Raw genomic sequence first — 22,166 nt, forward strand, 5'->3', positions numbered from 1 at the left:
TCATCTTTTCCTTGTAGCTTTCATATCGGGGAATTCTTGTACATTTAATTCATGTTTTTCATGATTTTTATATGATCAGAAGAGAAATTTAAAAGAAAGAAAAATGACCGTGGGAAATATATGCATGGTGTTGGATACAGATGCTTACACGGATTCAACGGGTGTGTTCGTGGACCCGAACCCAAATCATGGTTTTCGGATCATTTGTGGTCCATATCGGATCCGCTTACCTGCGACCCGAATCCTCTCCGCTCATTCCCGACTTCTCCGACCGATATGTATCACTGCGTCGTAGCTTTTACCGCTCTATTTCGCCCTCTTCCGCCCTGGTTTTAGGTTTCCTGACGATTCTTATAAGGTGTTCGATCGATTAGGGATCCTTCACTCGGGTGAAAGCGCCGCAGAGGATGGGGAAGCCAAAGGGTGATGGTGGGAGGAGCAAGACGCGCCCTTCTAGCAGCAGGTTCAGCCCCTCTTCTTCTCCTCCATCTCCTACTACTGTTGATTTCATCGTTCGATCGTTTAGATTCCGTTCTTGAGTTTTTTTTAATGGTTTCTATATCGTTTCTTTAATCTGCTATTAGTTCTTACTTGTTAATTGGTGGTCATGTTTAGCTTGGCTGCTTCTTTGTTACCGTCGGGAGTCTCAACCGTTGGTTTCGGTGGTTACCTGGGGAATTCTCGGGTTGAATCCTCTTCACCAGCAGATGATTCCTTGCCGTTTTCGGTGTGTTTTTCTTAATCTTCCTTAGTCCTTATTAATTTGTCATTCTCTTTGGATTTTGAAACAGATACGAATCTGGAAGTTACATTGATTGTAATCTTCTTTTCTTTGAGCTGAGTAGCTAAATTTTGTTGATTAGGTTGGCCACCTTTTATAATATAAGTAGTAAATTTGTCAATTTAGGTGCTGACCAATTGGGAACAATAAAAGAGATTTTAGTTGAGTAAGATGATCTGATTAGATGAAAGGAGAACTTTTTTTCTTTAATTACAATGATCCTAACAATTTTGTGCCGCATAAGCTGTAATCTTTGACTTAAAAGCTAGGTTGTGACAAGAAGGTTCAAATTTAAATGACTAAGATGTTGGTTGAGTACACACAGATAAGAACCAAAGTAATGACTAAGACGTTGGTTGAGTACACACAGATAAGAACCAAAGTGATGACTAAGATGTTGGTGCAGTACTCACAGGTAAATCCAATTAAGCAATACCATGGATATGAAAATTGACATCTGTCATGGATTTCTTATCAAAAGCCTTGTATAAGGAGGAGGTACTATGTAGAGGCTTTTATTTTCACAGGTCTACTTAACTATGTTGTTGTTTAGTTAGTATTGTCATATTTTTAGGACACTGAAAAATCTAGGGTATTCACTTCTTCATTTAGTAAGTATTATCATTCTACTTGCACATAATTTATAAAGTAGATAGCTTAAGAGCCTAGGAGTGTGTAGAGTGTGATTAGCCTTTTACTTGTGCTATTCCCCCTTTGTAGCAGAGGTTGTTAATGGTCGATCACATGTTGTGTAGAATCTGTGATCAAATAGAACGTGGGAGGCAATGGCATTATTGCCAACTAGCTCTTGGCAATTACACATTACAAAGTAAGAGGGGGTGCTGCCTGATTGCTAATGTATGACCCCTACATGTCGTGGTAGTGTGATTTGTTGATTTATATTCACTCCATTAATACATATGTCATTTCTATTTTTTTATCATATCTTGTATACCAAAATCGGTATCTTGTGCCTCTTTATCTTTATAGATTTTTCAACCACCCATTAGCATTTTGTAAATAAAATATATTATCCTCCTATCACCGTATTTACTGATTATAACCCCTTGTGTTTATATGTTGTATACAACTAATTTGTTCCGATGATCTAAGGTAACTTCTTTATTTATACTTGATAAGTCAGATTTTTAGTATTGATCTGGTGAGAACTCTTATTTTGCACATGCTTATGCCATGTGATAAAGCTCTTTCAGGTCATCTCATAGCCCACACTGTCATTTTGTCACAGATTTAGCTGGAATTGTCTAAGTCGTGAGGCACCATTGTGACCAAGACGCGAACTTAGCTTTAGTTGCCTAAGTTGCGAAGCACCCTTGCGTCAACTTCTCGGACTTAGTTGGGATTGCCTAAGTCATGAGGTGCCTTTGTGACATACGCGTCCACAAAGGGTTAGCCTAGTTGCAACCTCGTACAGGTCCCGAAGGACCTATAAAACAGAAGGTTGATTAGATTGAAAACGAGCGACGAACAAGTCCCGACGTCTCGCAAAGAGGGAAGCTTTACAAGCAATTCAGCAAGCACATTGTGTGCAGAGGAGAAAAGAGAGGAAGGAGGAAAATAAGGACTTTAGAAGGTAGAACGAACAGTTGCAAGTCTACAAACAACTGCTCACCGGATGCTGGACGCGAAGTAAAGTTCCCGTCAAGTTAATGTGCGAACTTGTGAAGAGTTTTTTAACGCCCAACAATATACCGAAGCCCCATCTAGCCCTGTGCCACCCAGGGGGTTCCAGCGTACTGAGATGGCAGACGTTTTTGGCGCTGCAGCGGGCTGTAGAAAACAGCCCGCGACACGCGAAAACGGAGCCATTTTAGCCCGGCGCGGTGAACGGTCGCACTGTAGCGCTGCAACCTGTTCGAACATGTATTTTTACAAGCAAAACACACAAAACCAAGGCAAAACAGGCTGCCATGTCTCTGTACAAGCATGCAAAAGTGACGAACGGTTTGTTGAACGAAGTTGTTGCGAGTGCGTGACGATCGTTCGTGACAGTCTGGGGCATTTGGGCTTATAAAATTCAATAAGCCTGTACCGGAATCAATATTAGATATGTGCTTATAGAATTCAATATTTTTACTGGCTGTCACCTTCTAGTAATCCTCCTTATCCGTCTTGAAACTGACTTTTGGAAAAAGGCATGATAATAAATGTGCATGGAGTCTATATTATAATTACACAATTTAAATATCTGTTTTTGGGTATTGCACATGTACAATGCTTTATTATGTCATAGTGCATAGTTACATATTATTACATATCATTAACTAGCACCCTTAACCTATACAGCACAAAAGAAAGTCTTTTTAGTAACATTGTAATAGAAGAATATAGACAAAATTGCAAAAGTTTATGATAATTAAAGAATATTTTTTTAATATCATTAATTATTATTATATGCTTAATGCAAATGGCATGAAACAATAATGACCATATATCCAATTTCCAAATACCTATCTTTTCTATAATTCAACGAACAACTTTTAATGAAATAACAAGCTTCTCCTAGAAGTATGCACGAAATAACCCCTAAATAATTATTTTATAACCTTCTTTGAAAATTTTCTGACATATATCAAATAAGTATGCCATCAACTCTGATATGGAGAGGACAAGTGATTCTATGTTTGTTATGACGTATTATTCATATGTGCTCAATCTGACTGTCATCCTCATTCCATGGTAACTTGCTATATTCATGTAATTTATTGTATGAAGTTGGATTATAGAGAGAGAGTGTTTTCCAAAAAATTTCTAATTAGATATTTGATTCTGTTATTTGAGTTATGTTGAATTTTCAAGCTTATATGGTTATCATCTGTCATTTTAATTCATTGCATCCTCATTCGACGTTCTAAAATTATATGTGCATTGCAAATGTTGATGGTTGGACATGGTATCAATTAACCATAATTTACTTCATGTAGGATGTTGACAGTGAAATGGCACAACACTTGAAGAGGCTTGGTAGAAAAGATCCAACAACAAAGGTAATGCAATGAGTTTTTTGTCCTCTGAAACATCTATCATTAGATCCTGGTATCTATTATCTTTTTGTTGGCTCACTCTTTTCTGGTCATGGAAGTCATGTGCCTTTACTCTGTGGAATAAATTATTTAGTGTGACTTCTCATCGTGTCTATTTAATTTGATTCATCTGACTAGAGCATTTTTGGCAGAGGATATGGCTTACTAAAACTATGTATAACTTTCGTCATGATTAACATTTTAATTGACTGCATGGATTTCCTTCTTTTCTTATCCCAGAGCATAATGACATTGTTTATCTTCCTGCTTATTTCCTTTGTCCCTCGATCACACGTGTGAAGTTATCTGTGTTTGTAGTATGGTTGATATTATACTGAAGAAACTTCTATAGTTGGTAAGTCATTTGAATCTGGATCCTTGGTCACTTCTTGTTACTGATATAAGTACCTATTCTATATGTATACTTCTCTCCTGTGGAAATGAGAGCGATTTTTTCCAAACGTCATATTTACTTTTTTGTTTATTAAAGCAAAGAAGAGTTCACATTAGAAACTCTAGTGGCTGGACAACTATTTTACAAGATCATGAAACATGGGACTTGAATCTCTGTCTGTCGTCCGAAACAAATTCACTTGAGACTTGGCATATACAAAGAAAGAAAGACCTTAACTTTAGTGATCACAAGCCCCACCAAAAGCCTGCGAAGTCTCTCACAAGATCATGAGTTGACAATTTCACACTGAGCGGTTAGAAGATATGACAGTTCCAAAAACCAAACAGAATTTTTTGTTGTATCTTTTTATAAAGCATGGATACAATTGCAAACTTGTGATGTGATATACCGTAGTACATTTTTAAGAAAAAAGGTTTATGACATGAATGTGTCAATAACAATGTTTTATATAAATGACAAAGCTCGACATTTGTTCCAAGTGCTAGATTATGTTGCTATATGTCACGATGATTAATTAATTGTCATTCTTTGTTTCTAGCCTGTGCATCATGAGAGAAGTTATTGTTAACAATATAGAACTTTAGTTATTATAGTAGATAAGATGAACATTATAAAATCAAAAATTTTCTTTTCATAATCCGATGCTTAATACAAATGAGTTGAAAGTTGAAACTATTTATCAAAAGTTACATATCCATCTCCTATATAATCAAAAGATTGACATATAAGAAAAAAAGACCCTTACAAGAAGTATCCACTATCCCCAATTATCTTCATATTTTAAATCTTTCTAATAATTAATTAAAAACATTTTCGGGTGAAGTATCTAACATGTATCCAAAAAAGCATCATACAAGTTATATCTGCTATGAATTTGTTATAGATATGGCAATCAATTTAAGTATACTTGTGTGGTGCATTTCTTTTTTTCCTCTAGAGGTCCCAGCTAACAGGCATTGTCTGATATTGCCCAGAAATTCATGAAACTGACCCCAAAAATTTATGGGACATTACCATTTGCTATCGTTGGCTGATTCGAGTCCTGACCCTGATTTTTGAAACCTTGCTCACATCTGGTACTTGAATCAGTTTTCCACTAGTTCAAACCTAAGACTCTCATACCCCACAAAACAACCCTCAGAAGTTAGAAGTTTTTAGGTACTATAATTGTTGAAATTGTTACACAGGTTGTTAACTGCCATTGGCTATGTGACGTTTGTATTCTTATATAAATTATGTAGGGCATTTATGTTGATTTTATGTTTCTTATTAGCTGGCTACCATAACAAAACACATATTTCTTGGTGCAGCTAAAAGCTCTTACATCATTGGCAGTTCTCTTTAAGCAAAAGTCTAGTGAGGAAATAGTGCAAATTGTTCCACAGTGGGTATAGTTCTTCCACCATACTCATATGACATTAACTTCTCACAAGCTTCAGTTGATTTTTCCAGTAGCTTTTGATGATTGTATCATGAATTTTTTGTGCTTTTAAATCTTATATATGTCATCAGTTGTTCTGATCTCGGCTTTTTGATTGCCCTTTTGCTAACTTTATTTGGTTTCTCTTGTTTTTTTTCTGTATTGGTGGCAGTTAAAATCATTTCAAAGTTGACTCGGCTTCTTATGTAGTCATGTGGCAATGGCTTCAGAGTTATCTGATTCAGCTTTGATCACTATTGGATTAACATCTGGATTTTTTTTCCTGGAGCACCATTTAGATCTATGGTTTTTGCTACATGTTTCACATTTACATCGCAGTTCCTTTTGAGTAGCTTTATTTTACCATCTTTTTTTGCACATAGACTGACTTTTACACTAAATCATCAGTAGTCAAAATTGCTTTCCATCTTGAAGTAGTCTTGCCACTAATTTACATAGTCTGATCTCTCTGGACAAATAATGATCTGCATTGTGGGGCTTAAAACAAAAATTAAAGAGTACTGATCTGGACTTAAAATTGGGTGCCAAAAAGGGAGAGAGGTGATTTAGATTTTAATGAGTGCTAAAGAGGAAGGAAATAAGCAAGAAAATGTATATTTAGGAAAAGTATGACGGAATACAGACTGCTGCCACCATCTCTTTCCTCTGTTCTCTTCTCTCTGCAACCAACTGCCATAGCTTCTGGACTCCACTCCCGTTCCTGCTTCTCTCTTCTCCTTCCTCTTTATAGTTTTTGTAATTTAGCATTGTGCTTTGCTGGGGTGAATGCCTAGGAGAGTGCCTGATAACTTGGGCAATATAGGACCTTGGTGAATTGTACCTATGGGGAGCTTTTTTAAACACTGAGCTGAACTAACTCTAGTCCACCGTTGTCATTGCTAGCTGACCTGACCTCTTGTAATGGTTCTTTAGGCCAAGACCTTCTTGAGGAGAAGATGCACAAGGAAAGAGGTTGTGTTGATGAAAGTCAGAGGTTAGAAAATAAGTGTGTTTCAAGTTTCAACAACATTGGTGGCTTGGTGGACAGTGATTTTAAAGCATTGATCATGTATGATTGGTGACATTGGCCAAGTTTGCATTATGGAAGGTATATTGGATTTCTAGTGGGTTGCTATGCTGATTGCCGAGGGCAAGATAGCCTACTTGATGAAAAATGAAGATTATGAAGTGGTTGGAGGAGGCAGAGGGAGGAGAAGACAAGTAGAGGTGATGGAGAGATGATTATAAAAGCAAGATATACCTTCTATGCCTCAGTTTGACCAAAGTTTAAGTCATCATAATCTACAATCCCTTCTGAGCAAAATCTATGTTGTAGCTACCATCATGTAATAGACCATTTGAGCAAAATCTTTGTCATAGCCACAATTAGCTGCACAGATTGATCTTTATCTCACAATTCCTTTTAAATTGTTCAAGGTCCTTTGTACATCTCTATCACCTTCACATCTTAATATCTTGTGTTCGATTGCATGTGTGTGATGTGTATAAATATTGTCTAGGAACTTTTTTGGTGTCTTTATAAGCTTAAACTCTTATCCACTATTGATGGTGCAAGTTTGGTCTTTGGTTCCACTTCAGCAGTCTATTTTAATGGGCCATTAACTTTTCTTTTGTCTTTTAGGTTTGTCCATATGCTTTTAAAGATTCTATATCTGCCTTTTAAGATTCTATGATTTTGTCTCACCTCTTGTTTACACCAAAAGAACTACCAATTTATTTTTTTATTGTCTTTTTTCAAATGCTTCTTATTACTTCTGATTGTTTGCTTATCATTCTACTATTCAAATAATGTGTGTCACTAAACATTGATCCTATGGTAATGCTAAGTATTTCTTTTAGTTCTGATTTTGTTCAACAAATCTTCACAACAAATGATTTACTAATCTTCTACGATAGACATTTGAATACAGGAAGTTGTTGCATGATTACAATAGAGAGGTTCGCCAAGCTACACATGTCACAATGACCAGTCTTGTTAATGCCATCAGGTTTGCACTAGTTTGGTGGTTTATGTAAATCTGCCAATGCTGGTTGATCTCAGTCTTTTGCATGTTTCTTATTTTAGCTTCAGTTTGCAAAGTGTACTTTATAAGTAAACTAAGAAATTTACTTATGATACCCGCTAGATTCTTTGATGTCAAGTATGGGAGAAGGCTTTAGATAGTACCAATGCAGCAACCATTTATTGGTGTGTGGTTTACGTTAGGCACGATGATTGGTGGTTGCTATTTGTTTGTCTGTAGTACCTCCAGATCCAACATCACTTGCAGGGATTTTAGTTTTCCATTTGATTTTTTTTGTTATTTATATGTGTTTGATGAGGACACCTGAGATTAGGTTGGGGAGACTATGAAGCCCCAGGACAATCTTGTATCAAGTGTGGGGTTGATGCTTTAGATAGTATATCAGTCACCATCCATCCCCAAGGCAAACTATGCTTTATGGATCAAAATGTTAGGCAATTGGGTGACAACATTTACAAAAAGTTAGTAGTGCCAAATAATAATGTTAAGGTGAATGTATGAAGTTGCCATAAAAGATAGGATAAGTATATTTACATATATCAACTATTAGGAATGATTTCAAACTTTCAATTGATGATATGATGAGGTAAAAGTAGTCGGTGGTTTAAATAGGCGCCCGGGCTCTTGGGTGAGATGAGGCGAGGTGAGGCCCAAGTGCCTCAAGGCTAGCTCAAGCGGCGTGCTTTAGTGAAGCGTTGCCTGGGCGCTCGCTTGAACCTAGGCGCTGAGCACCTCAGGGGAGCGCTCGGTTGAAGGAAAGCAATCGATCCAGACTTGAGAGTCTGGTTTAATTGAACAGTAGCTTAGTTGGTTCAATGAACCAACTAAGTAGCTTTACTAAAGCTGCGCACGCAAACACCCCACCCCCCCTCGTGCATGACCCCGACCAATAAACCCTACTTCGTGCGCACTCGCTGTCTTCGTCATCGACGCACAGGACCGACGCTTCCTTTGCCACCAATGAACGGGTCTAAAGGTCTAGCTTTCATGCACAGTTCCCTCTACCGTCGTCGCTTTCGTGTGCTTTTCCTTCCACTGTTGAGGGAGAGGATCAGAATTTCCTTTGCCATCGACGGACACATCTGAAGCTTTCTTCGCTCACGACGTCGTTGTTCGTAGCTTTTGCCGTTGTTGCCATCGTTTGAAGCTTCCTCCACCACTATCGTTGTCATCCGCAACTTCCTTTGCCGCTGTTGCTATCGTTTGTAGCTTCCTCCGTTGTCGTAGTTGTCGTTCAAAGCTTCTTCTGTCATTGTTGCTGTCGTTTGCAACTTCTTCCGTCGCTACTGTCGTCGTTCGAAAGTTCCTCCATTACCGTTGCCCTCTCCTTCCCCACTTTCCACCATCGATGACTCTTTTCTCCCCTCTAACTACTGTTAACAGTTGATTAAATACTGTTAATATTATATTGTTAACTATTGTTACCATATAATAGTCCCTATTTAGATTTTAGCATTGTTAATCTCTATTTATTATTGAGTCTTTTGACATTTTTGTTATTAGAAGATGGATAACGTGACTTTATACTTCAGATATTTTCAATTAATGTCGTATTTTTATTTATATAATCATATTTATCAATTGAATTATATATTTTTTATATTTTAATATTTCAGAACACCTTGGGCATTTTGGAACCTTGGCACCTAGCGCTTTTTAAATCATTGAAAGCAGTGATTTAAAAAGCGCTAGGCGCCAAAAGGCGCCAAGGTCCAAAAACGCCCGAGGCACTAGGCGCTCGTCCGAGCGAAGCGAGACGCTAAAATATAAAAATATATAATATAATTAATAAATATAATTATTTAAAATTTTAAATAAAAATATGCTATTAAATTAAGAAAATCTAAGATACAAAATCACAATGTCACATTAACAAAAAGTTTCAAAATTCAAAACAATAAAATTTTACATCAAAGTCATTCATCATAATCAATATTATCGTCATTTTCACACAAATCATCTTCATTGAATTCGTCTTCTTCCTCTTGTCCTTCGATTCCTTTCTCTTCATCAATATATGTTTCATTCTCTATGTCTTCAACAATAGCAGGAGCCGAGCTTGATGCTTTTGCACTCATTTTTCTCTTTGACATCTGTCTTGTATATGTTTGTAATTCTCCAGCACCTGAAGCTCTTGCCACATCTCCCCATGTCAATCTATCATCTTCAAATACAAGCTCGTCTTCAGCATCTTGCAAGTTATCACCCATTTCTCCTAGTAACCACTCATTTGAATCATCAATATCTTGCAATGAGATTGAATCAAATCTATTTTTCAAATCATGACGAGTCTTCAAAGCTTGATTATACTTTATGTAAACAAGATCGTGCAATCGTTGATGTTCTAACCGATTTCTTCTCTTCGAGTGAATCTGTCATGTCATATAATTTAAAAATATATTAATACATATATCTAAATAAATAAATAAATTAAAACAAAAATATTTAGTAATACTTAACATGCTCAAAGACACTCCAGTTTCGCTCACAACCCGAAGCACTACATGTCAAACTAAGTACTTTGATAGCAAATTTCTGTAAGTTCGGGGTGGAATTTCCAAATAGACTCCACCATTCAGCTGCAAAATTTATGTTATTATTAGCAATAACATAGTAACATAATATATATGAAATTAATTATATCAAATTATTAATACCTGGAGAGGTAGTTGTCCTGGATCGAACGACAATTGGAATTCCAAAAAGACCTTCAGTATTTTTATATAAAGATAATTCATGAATAATCTTATCTTGAACCTTAAGGCTGGGAACTAATCTTGCAACGCACTGATATAACCCACCCAAAACTTCTGCATCAAATCCAACAGATTTAATCTTATAAAAGAATTCAGGGTTCAAATAATATCCTGCTGCATGTAAGGGACGATGAAGTTGACAATTCCATCATTCGTCAATGATTGTAAAAATTTTCTCATATTTTTCTTCATTTTCATTAAAAGATCTTTTAATCGTCTCCTTTGCTCTATCCATAGCCTCATAAATATATCCCATTGCAGGCTTATTTTCATTATCCACCAACCGAAGGACTCGAACAAGAGGGCCCATTACCTTTAGTATATAAACTATATGATTCCAAAAGGATGGCATTAAGATGATATCAGTAGCCCTCTTGCCTTTTGCTTCTTTTGCCCATTTTTTTGTCACCCATTTCTCAGAGGTAAACATATTTCTCAGATTATGTTTTTGACGATGCACGTTCTGTAATGTCAAGAATGAAGTAGCAAATCGGGTAACACCATGTCTCACTAATTCTTTATTCCCCGTAAATTCTCTCATTATATTCAAAGCCCCAATGTGATTATAAAGAAATCCAACAACAAAAATTGCCCTTTCTAAGGTTTTCTTGATTTCTAAGATCTTTCCAATATTCTCCAACATTAAATCAATACAATGTGCTGCACATGGAGTCCAATACAAGTGTTGTCTTTTTGATTCAAGCAATTTACCTGAGACAAAGGATAACAAAAATGATAAGACTTAAGAGTTTAACACACTTAATTGAAGATAAAATAATTAACAAAATCAAAAGATGAATATTACCAGCTAAAACATATCAAAATTTGGAAGAAAAGAGGGAGGAGAACTTCTAGTCTTTACAACACTTTTGAGCTCTAAAAATCACAGAGTAAGATTGGCTTTTCAGTGCCTTTGGTTGCCCTTTCATGCAGGAAAGTGTGGGGTTTATATAAGCCCCGAACTGGTTTGAATTTGGAGCTCAAAAATGTCATTTCTCGGATTTCTAGGGTCCTGGCGGTACTACCTCCTGACTGGGGCGGTACAATAGCATGGCAGCTCAAAGATTGAGCCTCTGGGTGGTGCCATCGCCTGACAGGGGCGGTTGCACTGCCTAGTCTCACTCGAAGACTGAGCCAAAGCAGCGCCACCACCTGACTAGGGCGGTTGCACTGCCCAGTCTCGCTCGGAGATTGAGCCCAGGCGGTGCCACCGCCTGACCTGGGCGGTTGCACCGCCCAGCTTTCCTGGGAGACCATCTCCGGGGCGGTGCCACCGCCGACCTTGGTGGTGCCACCGCTTGGCAGGAATTCTGGTCTGAATGGGTTGATCCATTCGGCCCAATTTGGGTCTATCAAGGGCCCAATTGCCCCTAGATTAAGTTAATGGGATCACCTCCCATTCCTAACTTAATCTACAAGCTAACTACGATATTTCTTAAGACATTTACTGCAACTTGCTCCGGTACGTCAATCGTTTCTTCCGGTGAGCTTTCGGTGAACTTCCGATGAACATCCGATGAACCTTTGACGATGCTCCAGCGGACTTCCGGCTGTTGAATCTCGGATTTTGATGATGAAACTACTTGATTGTGTTTAGATGTTTAATTGCATTTTGAGTGATGCAGGTCTACTCGATCAGGATTAGACAGTTAACGCAGGAGGAATTGACGTTGCGCTGGAGGAGATCACGTTAGGATATTGGATGGCAGAAGTATGATTTGAACGATATTTTGTTCTCCAATTTCTTCCACGAAGTTGTCAAGTAAATCATATATCTTGTCTCTAGATTTTACAAAAGATGAAGCATCTTTTGACTTCACAAACATAGTCCCTAAAGCAGTGTCTGCCGTATCGAAGCGTTCCGGCCGTACCGCGCGGTATGTACCGGCCGTACCGGGCGGTACGTACCGGTACGCCAGGTACTCGGTACGCGGACCGCCCTATACCGCTACAGTGCTACAGTGCTACACTGTAGCACTGCTACAGTATCGGTACACCAGGGTGTACCGCCCGGTACACCGGTACCGTACCGTACCGAGCCCAGGTCGAAACTCCGGTACGGTACGGTATGGCAGACCTTGCCCTAAAGAACAATTAACCATAAAATTAATTATACTCCTGCGCCTCCTATCAGTCCAAACATCTGACATAATAGAGCAACCATGTGTTGCCCATGATTCTTTATGACCTTTTAGTAAGTCATTTGTATAATTCAACTCTTTTTGCAGCAATGGAACTCGCATCTCATAATAACTTGGAGGTTTTAATCCTGCATCATATCTTCCAATAGCTTCAATCATATCCTTGAAACTGTCTAAACGAGTTGTACTAAGGGGAAGACCAGCCTTATAGAAGAAGCGAGCAATGTGCTGAATTGTTCTTCCTCTTATTTCTTTATCACAAGCATCACTTATATTTGTTTGTCTAAATTTTGAACCTCCTGCTTGCCCTTGTTGTTTCTGGGATCATTGAAGCATATATAGATCCATCGGTCTTTTTTTATCTTTCTTAGTAATCATAACTTCTTTTCCCTTTTTGTCGTATACTCTTTTTTCACTTGGGTTAATACTCATAGAATAATCTTCTTCTTCATCCCTGAGATGTTCAACATTGTCTTCTGGTAAATTCCCGTAAGATTCATTCTTTTGTGTCTTCTTTTCATTCATATAACTCAACAACTCTTCTTTTACCTCAGGTGGACATTTTTTACAAGCTGCTGCATTCTTGAAATTTCCTACTAGATGTTGTTTTGCACGAAAAATACCACCTCTGGTAGTCTTATCGCAGAATATGCAAGTCACTGCATTATGATCTTTCGGATCCTTCAAATAATTATACTTCCATGCAGGATTTTTTTTTGATACCATTGGAGACTCTATTGAGTTGCTCTTTACACTTGCCATTTATGTTGAAACCTAGCAATAATTTCAAATAAATAAAAATTAACAACATTAAAATCAAAATAATATTATTAATCTATTAACAATATTGAAAATTAATCATTTCAAAATTCAAATAAACTTAATATTAAGAGTATATTGTATACTAAGCCTGACGGAGAAACGAGGAAGTAGCGGCGAGCGGTGGCGGGAAAGGGAAAGGGAGCGGGAGGCGTGAGCAGAGGGAAGGCTCGCGGGAGGGCTCGCGGGAGGCGCGAGCAGCGGGAGTCGTGAGCAGAGGGAAGGCTCGTGGGAGGGCTCGCGGGAGGCGCGAGCAACGGCAGCAGGAGCAGGAGCGACGAGCAGCGAGATCGGGAGCGGCAGTGACAACGGGTTAGGGTTGGGTAAGGGTTATATCGGTTTAGTTGGTTCGATTGAACCAACTAACAACCGAACCAGGACCGAACCAGACCTAAAATCCTGGTTTGGTCACTTGGTTTACCTAGGCGCTCGCCCGAAGCGCCCAGCGCCTGGGCTCGGACGAGCGCCCAGGCGGCGCCTGTTTGAAGCGCGCCGCCTGGGACATTAGCGAGGTGCTCGGGCCTCGCCTCGCCTCGCCTGAGCGCCTCTTTCAATCACTGATTGAAAGTAGTGATGTAGTACACATATGTTCAGATGAGATTTATGTACGCACTACTTTAAGTATCTGTAAATTAGTGCTAGTGTTGTGAGGATAGATAGAGAAAAACCTAAGAGAACTCTGTTAGAATTAATAAAAACAGACTTATTGGTACTTAGCTTAACTATGAAATTTATTTGTTACTAGTTCGACTAGTAAAATTGTTCAGAGAGATATATGTAGCTGGGCCATATAGTTGAGACCTTATTTCTTGTTGTATCTGTTAAAATGTGTTGTTTGATGGTATAGTATTTATGCAGATAAAATAGATAAATTCGTCAGATTTTTCTGCCATTCATAAGCTTGGATGACAAGATTATTGCGAGTCCTATCGAAAGCATGTTCTTTGTCTCTATCTTAACTAGAGACATTTATCTATAATGGTAATTCAGTGCAGATATTCTTGTGCTTTATCAGCAGCAAAGCTTTTGGGAAAGTTCACACATGAAAGATCAGGAAGGCTTGCAATTCTATACCAATAAAATCATTTTTTGGATTGAAATTTGTAAAATTCTTTGAACTCAGTATACTTGTTTCCTTTTTATATTATGCTTTTAATGAAATAAAAAATACTGATATCTTTTCCTCTTGAAGCAAAGATTCCAAGGTTCACCGATGTTGCGTGGAGTCTTAACACTATTGCCTTGTCATGAAAGAAACCATGCATGCATATAAATTTATGCTTAAAACAATAATTATTGATACACATTGTAGCTGTCACAATTCTTTTGATTATTACATCACTCCAAAGTTGTCTCTTAGTAGGCTTAAAAATTAAAATTGTCGATAACTATATAAAGCAGACCTATCATTCGAGTAGACCAGATGTTTCCATAGGCAATAGTACAGGGACACTTAGATTTCAAAGGTGCACTTTGTGGTTAGTCACTAAAGCTGATTGTGTTACCATACTGAATGAGTTGGATCTTGGTACCAGGGATTCATGTGCTAATTTCCATGTGTTGCCATTTGCTGTGTGTGAGAAGGTAGTTGTCATATGTCATGCTGGGTTGTGCTGTTGGTGCCAACACATGTCAAGATCAACATATGGTCTATCTCATGCTAGAAAAGAATTGATTCACCCAGTTTGTGAGATGACAACTCTTACTCGGCATGTTGTTTAAAGGGACTGAAAAACAAAACAGTGAAGACAAAAACAACAGCAGCAACGACAAGTCGTGATGCCCCAACTATTTGGGGGTGGCTACATGGATCTTTTCCCTCCATTGTGCTTTGTACAAGACAATAGCTCTGTACAATAAAAAAAAAAAAGAATGGTAATGAAAAGAAGGAAGAACCATAAAAACTTTGTTAGATAGGAAGAATGTGGGTAGATCCATTAGATTCATTAATCAGACCTTGGGAATAGAAGCTTGGAATAAGCTTAAGAACTATCTCCAGCAATGATTATTTTCACTTTCTTATGGTTTTCCAAATCTTTATATGTAGGCCTCTATTTAAAGAAAATACAGGTAGATCTGTTAGATAATTCATTCAGAGATCGGGGACAGAGAAAACTTGGAATAAGCTGTAGTAAAGAACTACCTTTAGTTACTGATTGTTATCACTTATTCCTTTATATGGTAGGCTTCTGGTTTGTCTTTTTCTTTTTTTATAAGCAATTTGATTGTGTATCTTTATCATATTGTTGCAAGTTTTTTTGTATGGACACCCGTGAATTAATGAAAGAATCAAATATTTCATTCAGGAGAGGCTTGGCTCCACATCTTAAGTCTTTGATGGGTCCTTGGTGGTATTCTCAATTTGATCCCATTCCAGAAGTTTCTCAGTCGGCTAGACGATCATTAGAGGTTTTGAATTCATACCTCATCAATCATTATACTGATTATGAACTTTCTTTTTGTGACCAAGTGTCTTAGTGTGAAGGCATAGATAATTTTCTTTTTGAAAGTGTCAGCACATTATCAGTAATTCAGTATGATGAGAGCCTTTCTGTTAATATTGAATCAACGCATTATACATTATCAGCATGATATGGACCTTTATGCCACTGTTGCATTGACATAATTGATAATACATCATGATAATAACTCATTGGAACTCTTTAATATCCAAACCATACCAACGAAAGTAATGCACATGTGTCTATTGAGGAGCTTGAGTGTCAACATATATATATTTCTTTTGCCTTTTTTTTTTATTAGTTAGATAAGCCCATATATTATTTATGGCCATCCATTTAGTTTGAAGGAAAAAGAGAAAGGAGAGGGAGAAGGTATCATTTAGTTTCAAACCAAGAGAACAATTTGGAATTGAACGAAGATGATCGAAGTGGAATTTCATGCAGAACCTAAAAATTTGAATTTAGATAGATAGCCAGCATCTTTTTCATGTCATGATCTAATTTTTCTGCTAGCTTTCATAAGGATTTCATTAGATTTAACTGAAAAAATTGAAAATTGGTATGAAGTTAGACTAATGAACCAAATATGGTAATTAATTTCCGAACTTGATCAATCAAACTATTGGACCTAGTTTTGTGGCTATCAAAGACAGTAGTTGTACTCTTGATTTTGGCTTAAATCCAGTTGGGTGGGATGTTTGCCTTAAATCTTCTGTTATCAAGGGCAGATACAGCATATTCTCAAATTTTGGCATCCTTTAACTATGTGACAAATATTGAACAATCGGGAGCAATGTTTTAGGTAGTGGTCCAATATGATTTCGGTAACTGTATATTGATGTATACTTCTCATATTGCAGGAAAAAAAAAAAACTTTCTAGTACCAACATATATGGTCCTCATTCTTGGTTGGTCTAATAATTATTGAGTTGGTATGTATTTGTCTGAATGGTATGTTAGAATTTGTTTGAGTTGTTGATTTCTCTATAGGAATACTTCAACTAAAAGAACCTCTTTACTCTTCTCATGATTTATACTTGTTTATTATGCATGCTTAAGATGGGGTGTTATTATTTTTCTAGTCCATATATCTTTAAGCTATAATGTTATTTTGATAATATTGCAGGCAGCATTTCCAGCACAAGAACGAAGGTTAGATGCCTTGATGTTTTGTGTAAATGAGATCTTTTTGTATTTAGATGAGAATTTAAAGTTGACACCACAATCAATGGTTGATAAAGCCATACCTGCAGATGAGTTGGAAGATATGCACCAACGGGTATGTGTTTGGATTTCTCCATCTTTTTTTGTCTTAAAATTTCAAGCTACAATTGGACTCATATTTTGTTGAATGTTATTGAAAACATGCACTTATGTGGCTAGTTCGCTGGTATTTATATCTTAGCTTTAATTGTACATCGATCTCTTGTATGTTAGGTTATCAGAACAGAGCAATTAGGAATGGAGTTCCCAGATACTGTATTTTATATTATCGTTTTTATCGTATATCAACTCTGACGCATGCCATTTATAGGAAGTATGAGGATGTCACCTGGATCTTTTTGCTGATGCCAAATAGCTATTGTAATATGTTCTTTCATCTCTTTGTTATTCTTTATTTTAGCTCTTCATATTTGAAGTGTATATATGAAAGTCAGAAAGTAATATTAATAGAAAAGTATGCTTTATGCCTATGGAAGTGGCCAGCAAGTTGAATGGCAACAAGGTTTGAAGAAAATAGTTGTCTTTTTGTTATGTTGCTTCTTTCTCTTTATGTATGTACTCAAGCATTCTTCTATTAGTAGGGTTTACTTCATATCCTCTTGGCATCTTACATGTATATTTGTTTACATCTCTATATATGTTTACTGGACACTACATGCATTATTGGTGTAGTATATATTTATCTGTGGCAAGAACTGCTGTACTGCTTGAAACGGTATGGTATGGGCAGTCCATACTGTTCCAGGTTTGGGCCGATATGCGGACCACATCCATTTTGGATGGCCCAGTTAAAATAATAAAAAAACCATAAAAGTGGTGGGCCCTACCCAATTCAGCATAAAAAAGAAAAGAACAAATTAGGGCTCACGAACACGAGCCCTCTTCTTGCGTACGATGTTGCTGCATCTAATTAAAATAATAAAAAATAAAAAGTGATGGGGCCCTATCCAACTCAGCGTAAAAAAAAAAAAAAAAAAATTAGGGCTCGCAAATGCATTTGTGAGCCCTCTTCTCGTGTACGATGCTGCTGCCCCTGCCGTTGCCACTTTGCTACTGTCGGTTCACCACTATCGCTGCCTCTGCTGCTATTGCCACTTTGACGCTACCGTTGCTTCCCAGGTACGCTGCCATTGCTTCTCCACTTCTTTCTTCTTCTTCTTCTTCCTCCACCGCTTCCTGTTCTTCCTTTTTCCTCCCTCCTTCCCTCCCTCCCTCCCTCCCTCCTGCTATGTTCCTCCACTGCTCCTTCCTTTTCTCCCTCTTTTTCTTCTTCACTGAAACACCGGTATGCACCGACGTACCATGTGTTGGTGCACTGGTACTGACTGGCATGTACCGGTCTAATAGATAGTTGAGACGGGTCCAGTACCTGAAAACGGTGAACCTTGGATCATCAGCATTTGATCTACATGGGTTGGTATCTATATGTTACCCTCTTGTTTGTTGTTTCTAACTTTCTATGTTTATCTGTTGGATATTGAAATCTCATCATGACCCTAGAAATCTACATGCCTGATATAGCCTGTGCCTGTAGGAATTGAGCAGGTGGAGAAGTATCGTGTGGCAAGCAGTGGGCGGCTAAGAATGAGGATCTCCTGGTTTGAGAGAGATCAAAGTGGGTTTTTAATTTGATAGCTGTTGGGTTGCTGTCAAATGAAAAAAAAAAGAACCTGAGTGGGCTTACTGAAGCTGAATTGGACAGTAAGCTTGTTTTGGCGGGTCAATGCAGTAATACTTGAACTGGAGCCAAACCACCCGAGATAGGCTAGTCCGCATCCTGATTCTCCATTGGCCCGGTATTTACCATCTAGTATGTACTAGTCCAGGTGGTTTTTTAAACCATTGTCATACTCATAGATTTCATTTTTTTCTCTCTTCTACCTTGGCTTCTCTTTTTTTCTTCTTCTTCTCTTACACTTCTCTCCTCCATTTTCTTCTTTTGAGGTTGTCAATTCGGCCAACTCAGGAAACTCTATTTTAACGTGATTGATCCTAGTCGATTCTGATCAATTTATGGCTATAAGGCTGACCTTTTAGTCTAAAAAACCTGATTGAACTAATTCGATTCGTTTGTGGAAATTGGTCGATACTGCAAACTACTCTCCAATTTCTTAGAAGACCATCAAGTCTAGATATAGTAATCTATAATGATGTGAGGTTGTTAGGATCTCACATCTTTTGGTAGTTGATATGTGTTCATATCTTTTCGTTGTCGATATGTGTTCGTATCTTTTGATATTAGTTTAAATTATAACTCTGATATATCTTTATGTCCATGCATGTAATGTTGCATCTGTCTTGATATATCTGTTGTCTTACCTTGTAGGTGTGCAAATATCTTTCTTATGTTCTAATTTTTGTGCAAATTTGGTTGTACCATCTCATAATGTAGTATGATAGTGTCCTAGAATATAATTGTAATATTCTCCTTTTCGTATGTTCTGATCTGAAGTCTGTTGTGAGAGAAAGTGAGGTACTATTGAGCTGGATGTTCTAGTTTTTAGTGCTTCTCACAGGTAGTCATGCCTTTTCTAGTATCTTGGTTGTCCATCTAAGTAAGGAACTTACTGATTTTAAAAGATTATCTTGTCAATTTGTTAAAGGTTTAGACTGTAACTTGATCAAAAGCAAACATTTGTATTTTGTCTATCAGAAGTGAGACTAGTTCCAATGTATTTGTCCTATAGCATCACATGCTTCTTAGGTGGCTTATCCTGATGTAGTCATATTGCCTGTATAGAAAACAGAGCTAGCTATATGATCACCTGCTTTTACCTCAGTTTTCATCACTCTTTGAGGAGAACATAATCTGTTCAAGTTTATCTGAACTCTACAATTGCTTATTAGCCATAGATTTTGCTTGTGCTTTTTACATCTGTAGCTTTGAGAAACAGATATATTTAGCTTCTTTTTTAACAATTGTTGATCTACTATTATGTTAATAAGTTTGTATTACTATCACAGTAACACTGTGTTCTGTTTCTTCTAGTTGTGCATCACTTTAATTTTTCTAAGGTTATGCTACCATAATTTGCATAGATTTTCGCATATTTTCACCTCCTGTTTTAGTTGTCCCTTTTTTTTATTGCACATTCTTCTTGTCAAGCTTTGGGTCCTTCAAGTACTAATATAATGCTTTTGCTTATCATTCATGTCACCTTCTTTTGTGTTACAGGCAATTTCGTCATCACTGCTGGCGGTAGCAACCCTTGTTGATATTTTGTTGGGTACAAAAATGCAGAACTGCGATAATGAAAGTTCTTTGCCAGAACAAAAACTTGTTTCCAAAGCTAGGACTGCTACAATATATTCTGCTGAAAATATGCTTGCTACACACAAGTGTTTTCTTCAGTATATGAAATCTAAATATCCTATTGTTCGTACAGCTACATATTCCATTCTAACTAGTTTTGTAAAACATATTCCACATGCCTTTAATGAAGAATATATGAAGGTGCTTTCATCTGCCATTCTTGGTGCTTTCCAAGATAAGGATGCGTCTTGCCATTCTTCCATGTGGGACATGATTTTGCTCTTCTCAAGAAAGTTTCCAAATGGATGGTCATACTGTAATGTCCAGAAAGTTTTCCTACATCGGTTTTGGCAATTCTTAAGAAATGGTTGTTATGGATCGCAACAGATTTCATATCCAGTACTTGTTCTATTCTTAGATTCAGTGCCTACTGATGTAGACCTTGGAGAACAATTTATTTATGATTTCTTCCAAAATCTATGGGATGGAAGACACTCATCACACTACTCAGCTGCAAATACTTTGGCATTGTTTGGTGCATTCAAAGAATGTTTTCTCTGGGTGTTGCGCAATGTATCAAGGTATATTTTTCTATATAATTTAAATGCTTAGTTAATTAGATCATATAAACCTGGTTTCTTAATGGTGATTTCTCTATTCTGTTGTCTGATATAACAAATGTCTCTAATATGCTTCTTGCAGATATTTTACGGCAAGAGATGGCAATAATGATCCTGCCATCAAGTTAACGAATGATATTCTGGTAGAACTCTTGTTGAATGACTATCTAATGTTGCCAAGCCTGAAAAAGCAAGATGGGAATTTGCTAGTGAGGTCTGATGTCTCCACTGATGATGGTAAAGAAAATTCAAAACAAAGAACTAGTAGTAGTTATGAAGCAAGTTATATTCAGGAGTTGGTGAGGTGTATTGTTGGCATTCTGGTAGACATTTCTCTCGAAGATAGAAATTTGCTCAATGTGTTCTCCACATCTTTTCAGAAGGACTGCCTTGAGATTTTATGGCAAGGAGAATGCTTGCAAAATTTTCATGAGCATGTAGAACGGATCACAAGATTTTTTTTGTTATTGGATGAACTTGTGTTGCAGAAAGGTCATGATTGGCCTTTGAAATTTTTAGGCCAACCATTGATTATGACCACTTTCCCGGTGATTAAATCCATGGTAAATTCAACAAGAGAATATGCATGTCAGAGATTTTTCTTTATTTTTTTCTGCTATAATTTTTAGTTCATCATTTATGTTCATCAGATCTTTTTTTTTTTTTAATTTTTATGAGACTATTTTATTTCAAACCTTATGTTTTTATGTGATATTGCGCTTCTAATTCTAATTAAAAATAATGTCTATGGTTTTCCCAAAATAATGACATCCTGTCTCCTGTTGAATCTTTGAAATAAGGGATCAAATTTGATTATATTGGAAAACAATTAGAGTAGGATGTTCTTATCAATTATAAGAATTTCCAACTGCAACACCAAAATATGTTAGGTTTGAGATGGGATTTTCTCTGTTACTAGCTATTGTGAATTGAAGAAATGAAAATTTCTATTGATTCAGCATGATGTTAAATATTAATATGACAGTTTGCATTAATTTATGCACTTCTCTTTATCCTTTTATGCATTCTTGGCATATTTTTATCGTCTGCATTTTATTGTCAAGATGATATATTCTTGTGGTTGGAACTGTGACAAGTTACATTTGATTGCCATGCAATAATTAGTTTAACAAATGCCATCCTGGTTGAAGCTGAGGTTTTAAACAATGGTTCAGCATCAATTTCA

At 37.1% G+C, this 22,166-nt stretch overlaps 1 protein-coding gene across 5 annotated transcripts in view; it reads left to right on the forward strand.

Annotated features, from left to right (window-relative positions):
• Positions 1–310: 310 nt before the first annotated feature.
• The window catches only part of LOC135593321 (E3 ubiquitin-protein ligase listerin-like), a 35,311-nt gene continuing 13,455 nt past the window's right edge, over positions 311–22,166 (forward strand). For 2 of the 5 annotated variants that reach the window (XM_065083281.1, XM_065083282.1), the window contains exons 1-9: positions 311–463; positions 616–727; positions 3,727–3,789; positions 5,551–5,628; positions 7,578–7,669; positions 15,728–15,830; positions 17,010–17,162; positions 20,283–20,941; positions 21,063–21,543. In XM_065083281.1, coding sequence (XP_064939353.1) covers positions 408–463; positions 616–727; positions 3,727–3,789; positions 5,551–5,628; positions 7,578–7,669; positions 15,728–15,830; positions 17,010–17,162; positions 20,283–20,941; positions 21,063–21,543 — 1,797 coding nt within the window. In that variant the 5' untranslated portion in view covers positions 311–407. Of the gene's footprint in view, positions 464–615; positions 728–3,726; positions 3,790–5,550; positions 5,629–7,577; positions 7,670–15,727; positions 15,831–17,009; positions 17,163–20,282; positions 20,942–21,062; positions 21,544–22,166 lie in introns of those variants that run through there. The other 3 variants (XM_065083284.1, XM_065083283.1, XM_065083285.1) reach the window with 3 other exon arrangements.

The sequence above is a fragment of the Musa acuminata genome, chromosome BXJ1-9 (genome assembly GCF_036884655.1).
Source record: "Musa acuminata AAA Group cultivar baxijiao chromosome BXJ1-9, Cavendish_Baxijiao_AAA, whole genome shotgun sequence".
In the NCBI taxonomy this organism is placed as follows: domain Eukaryota; kingdom Viridiplantae; phylum Streptophyta; class Magnoliopsida; order Zingiberales; family Musaceae; genus Musa; species Musa acuminata.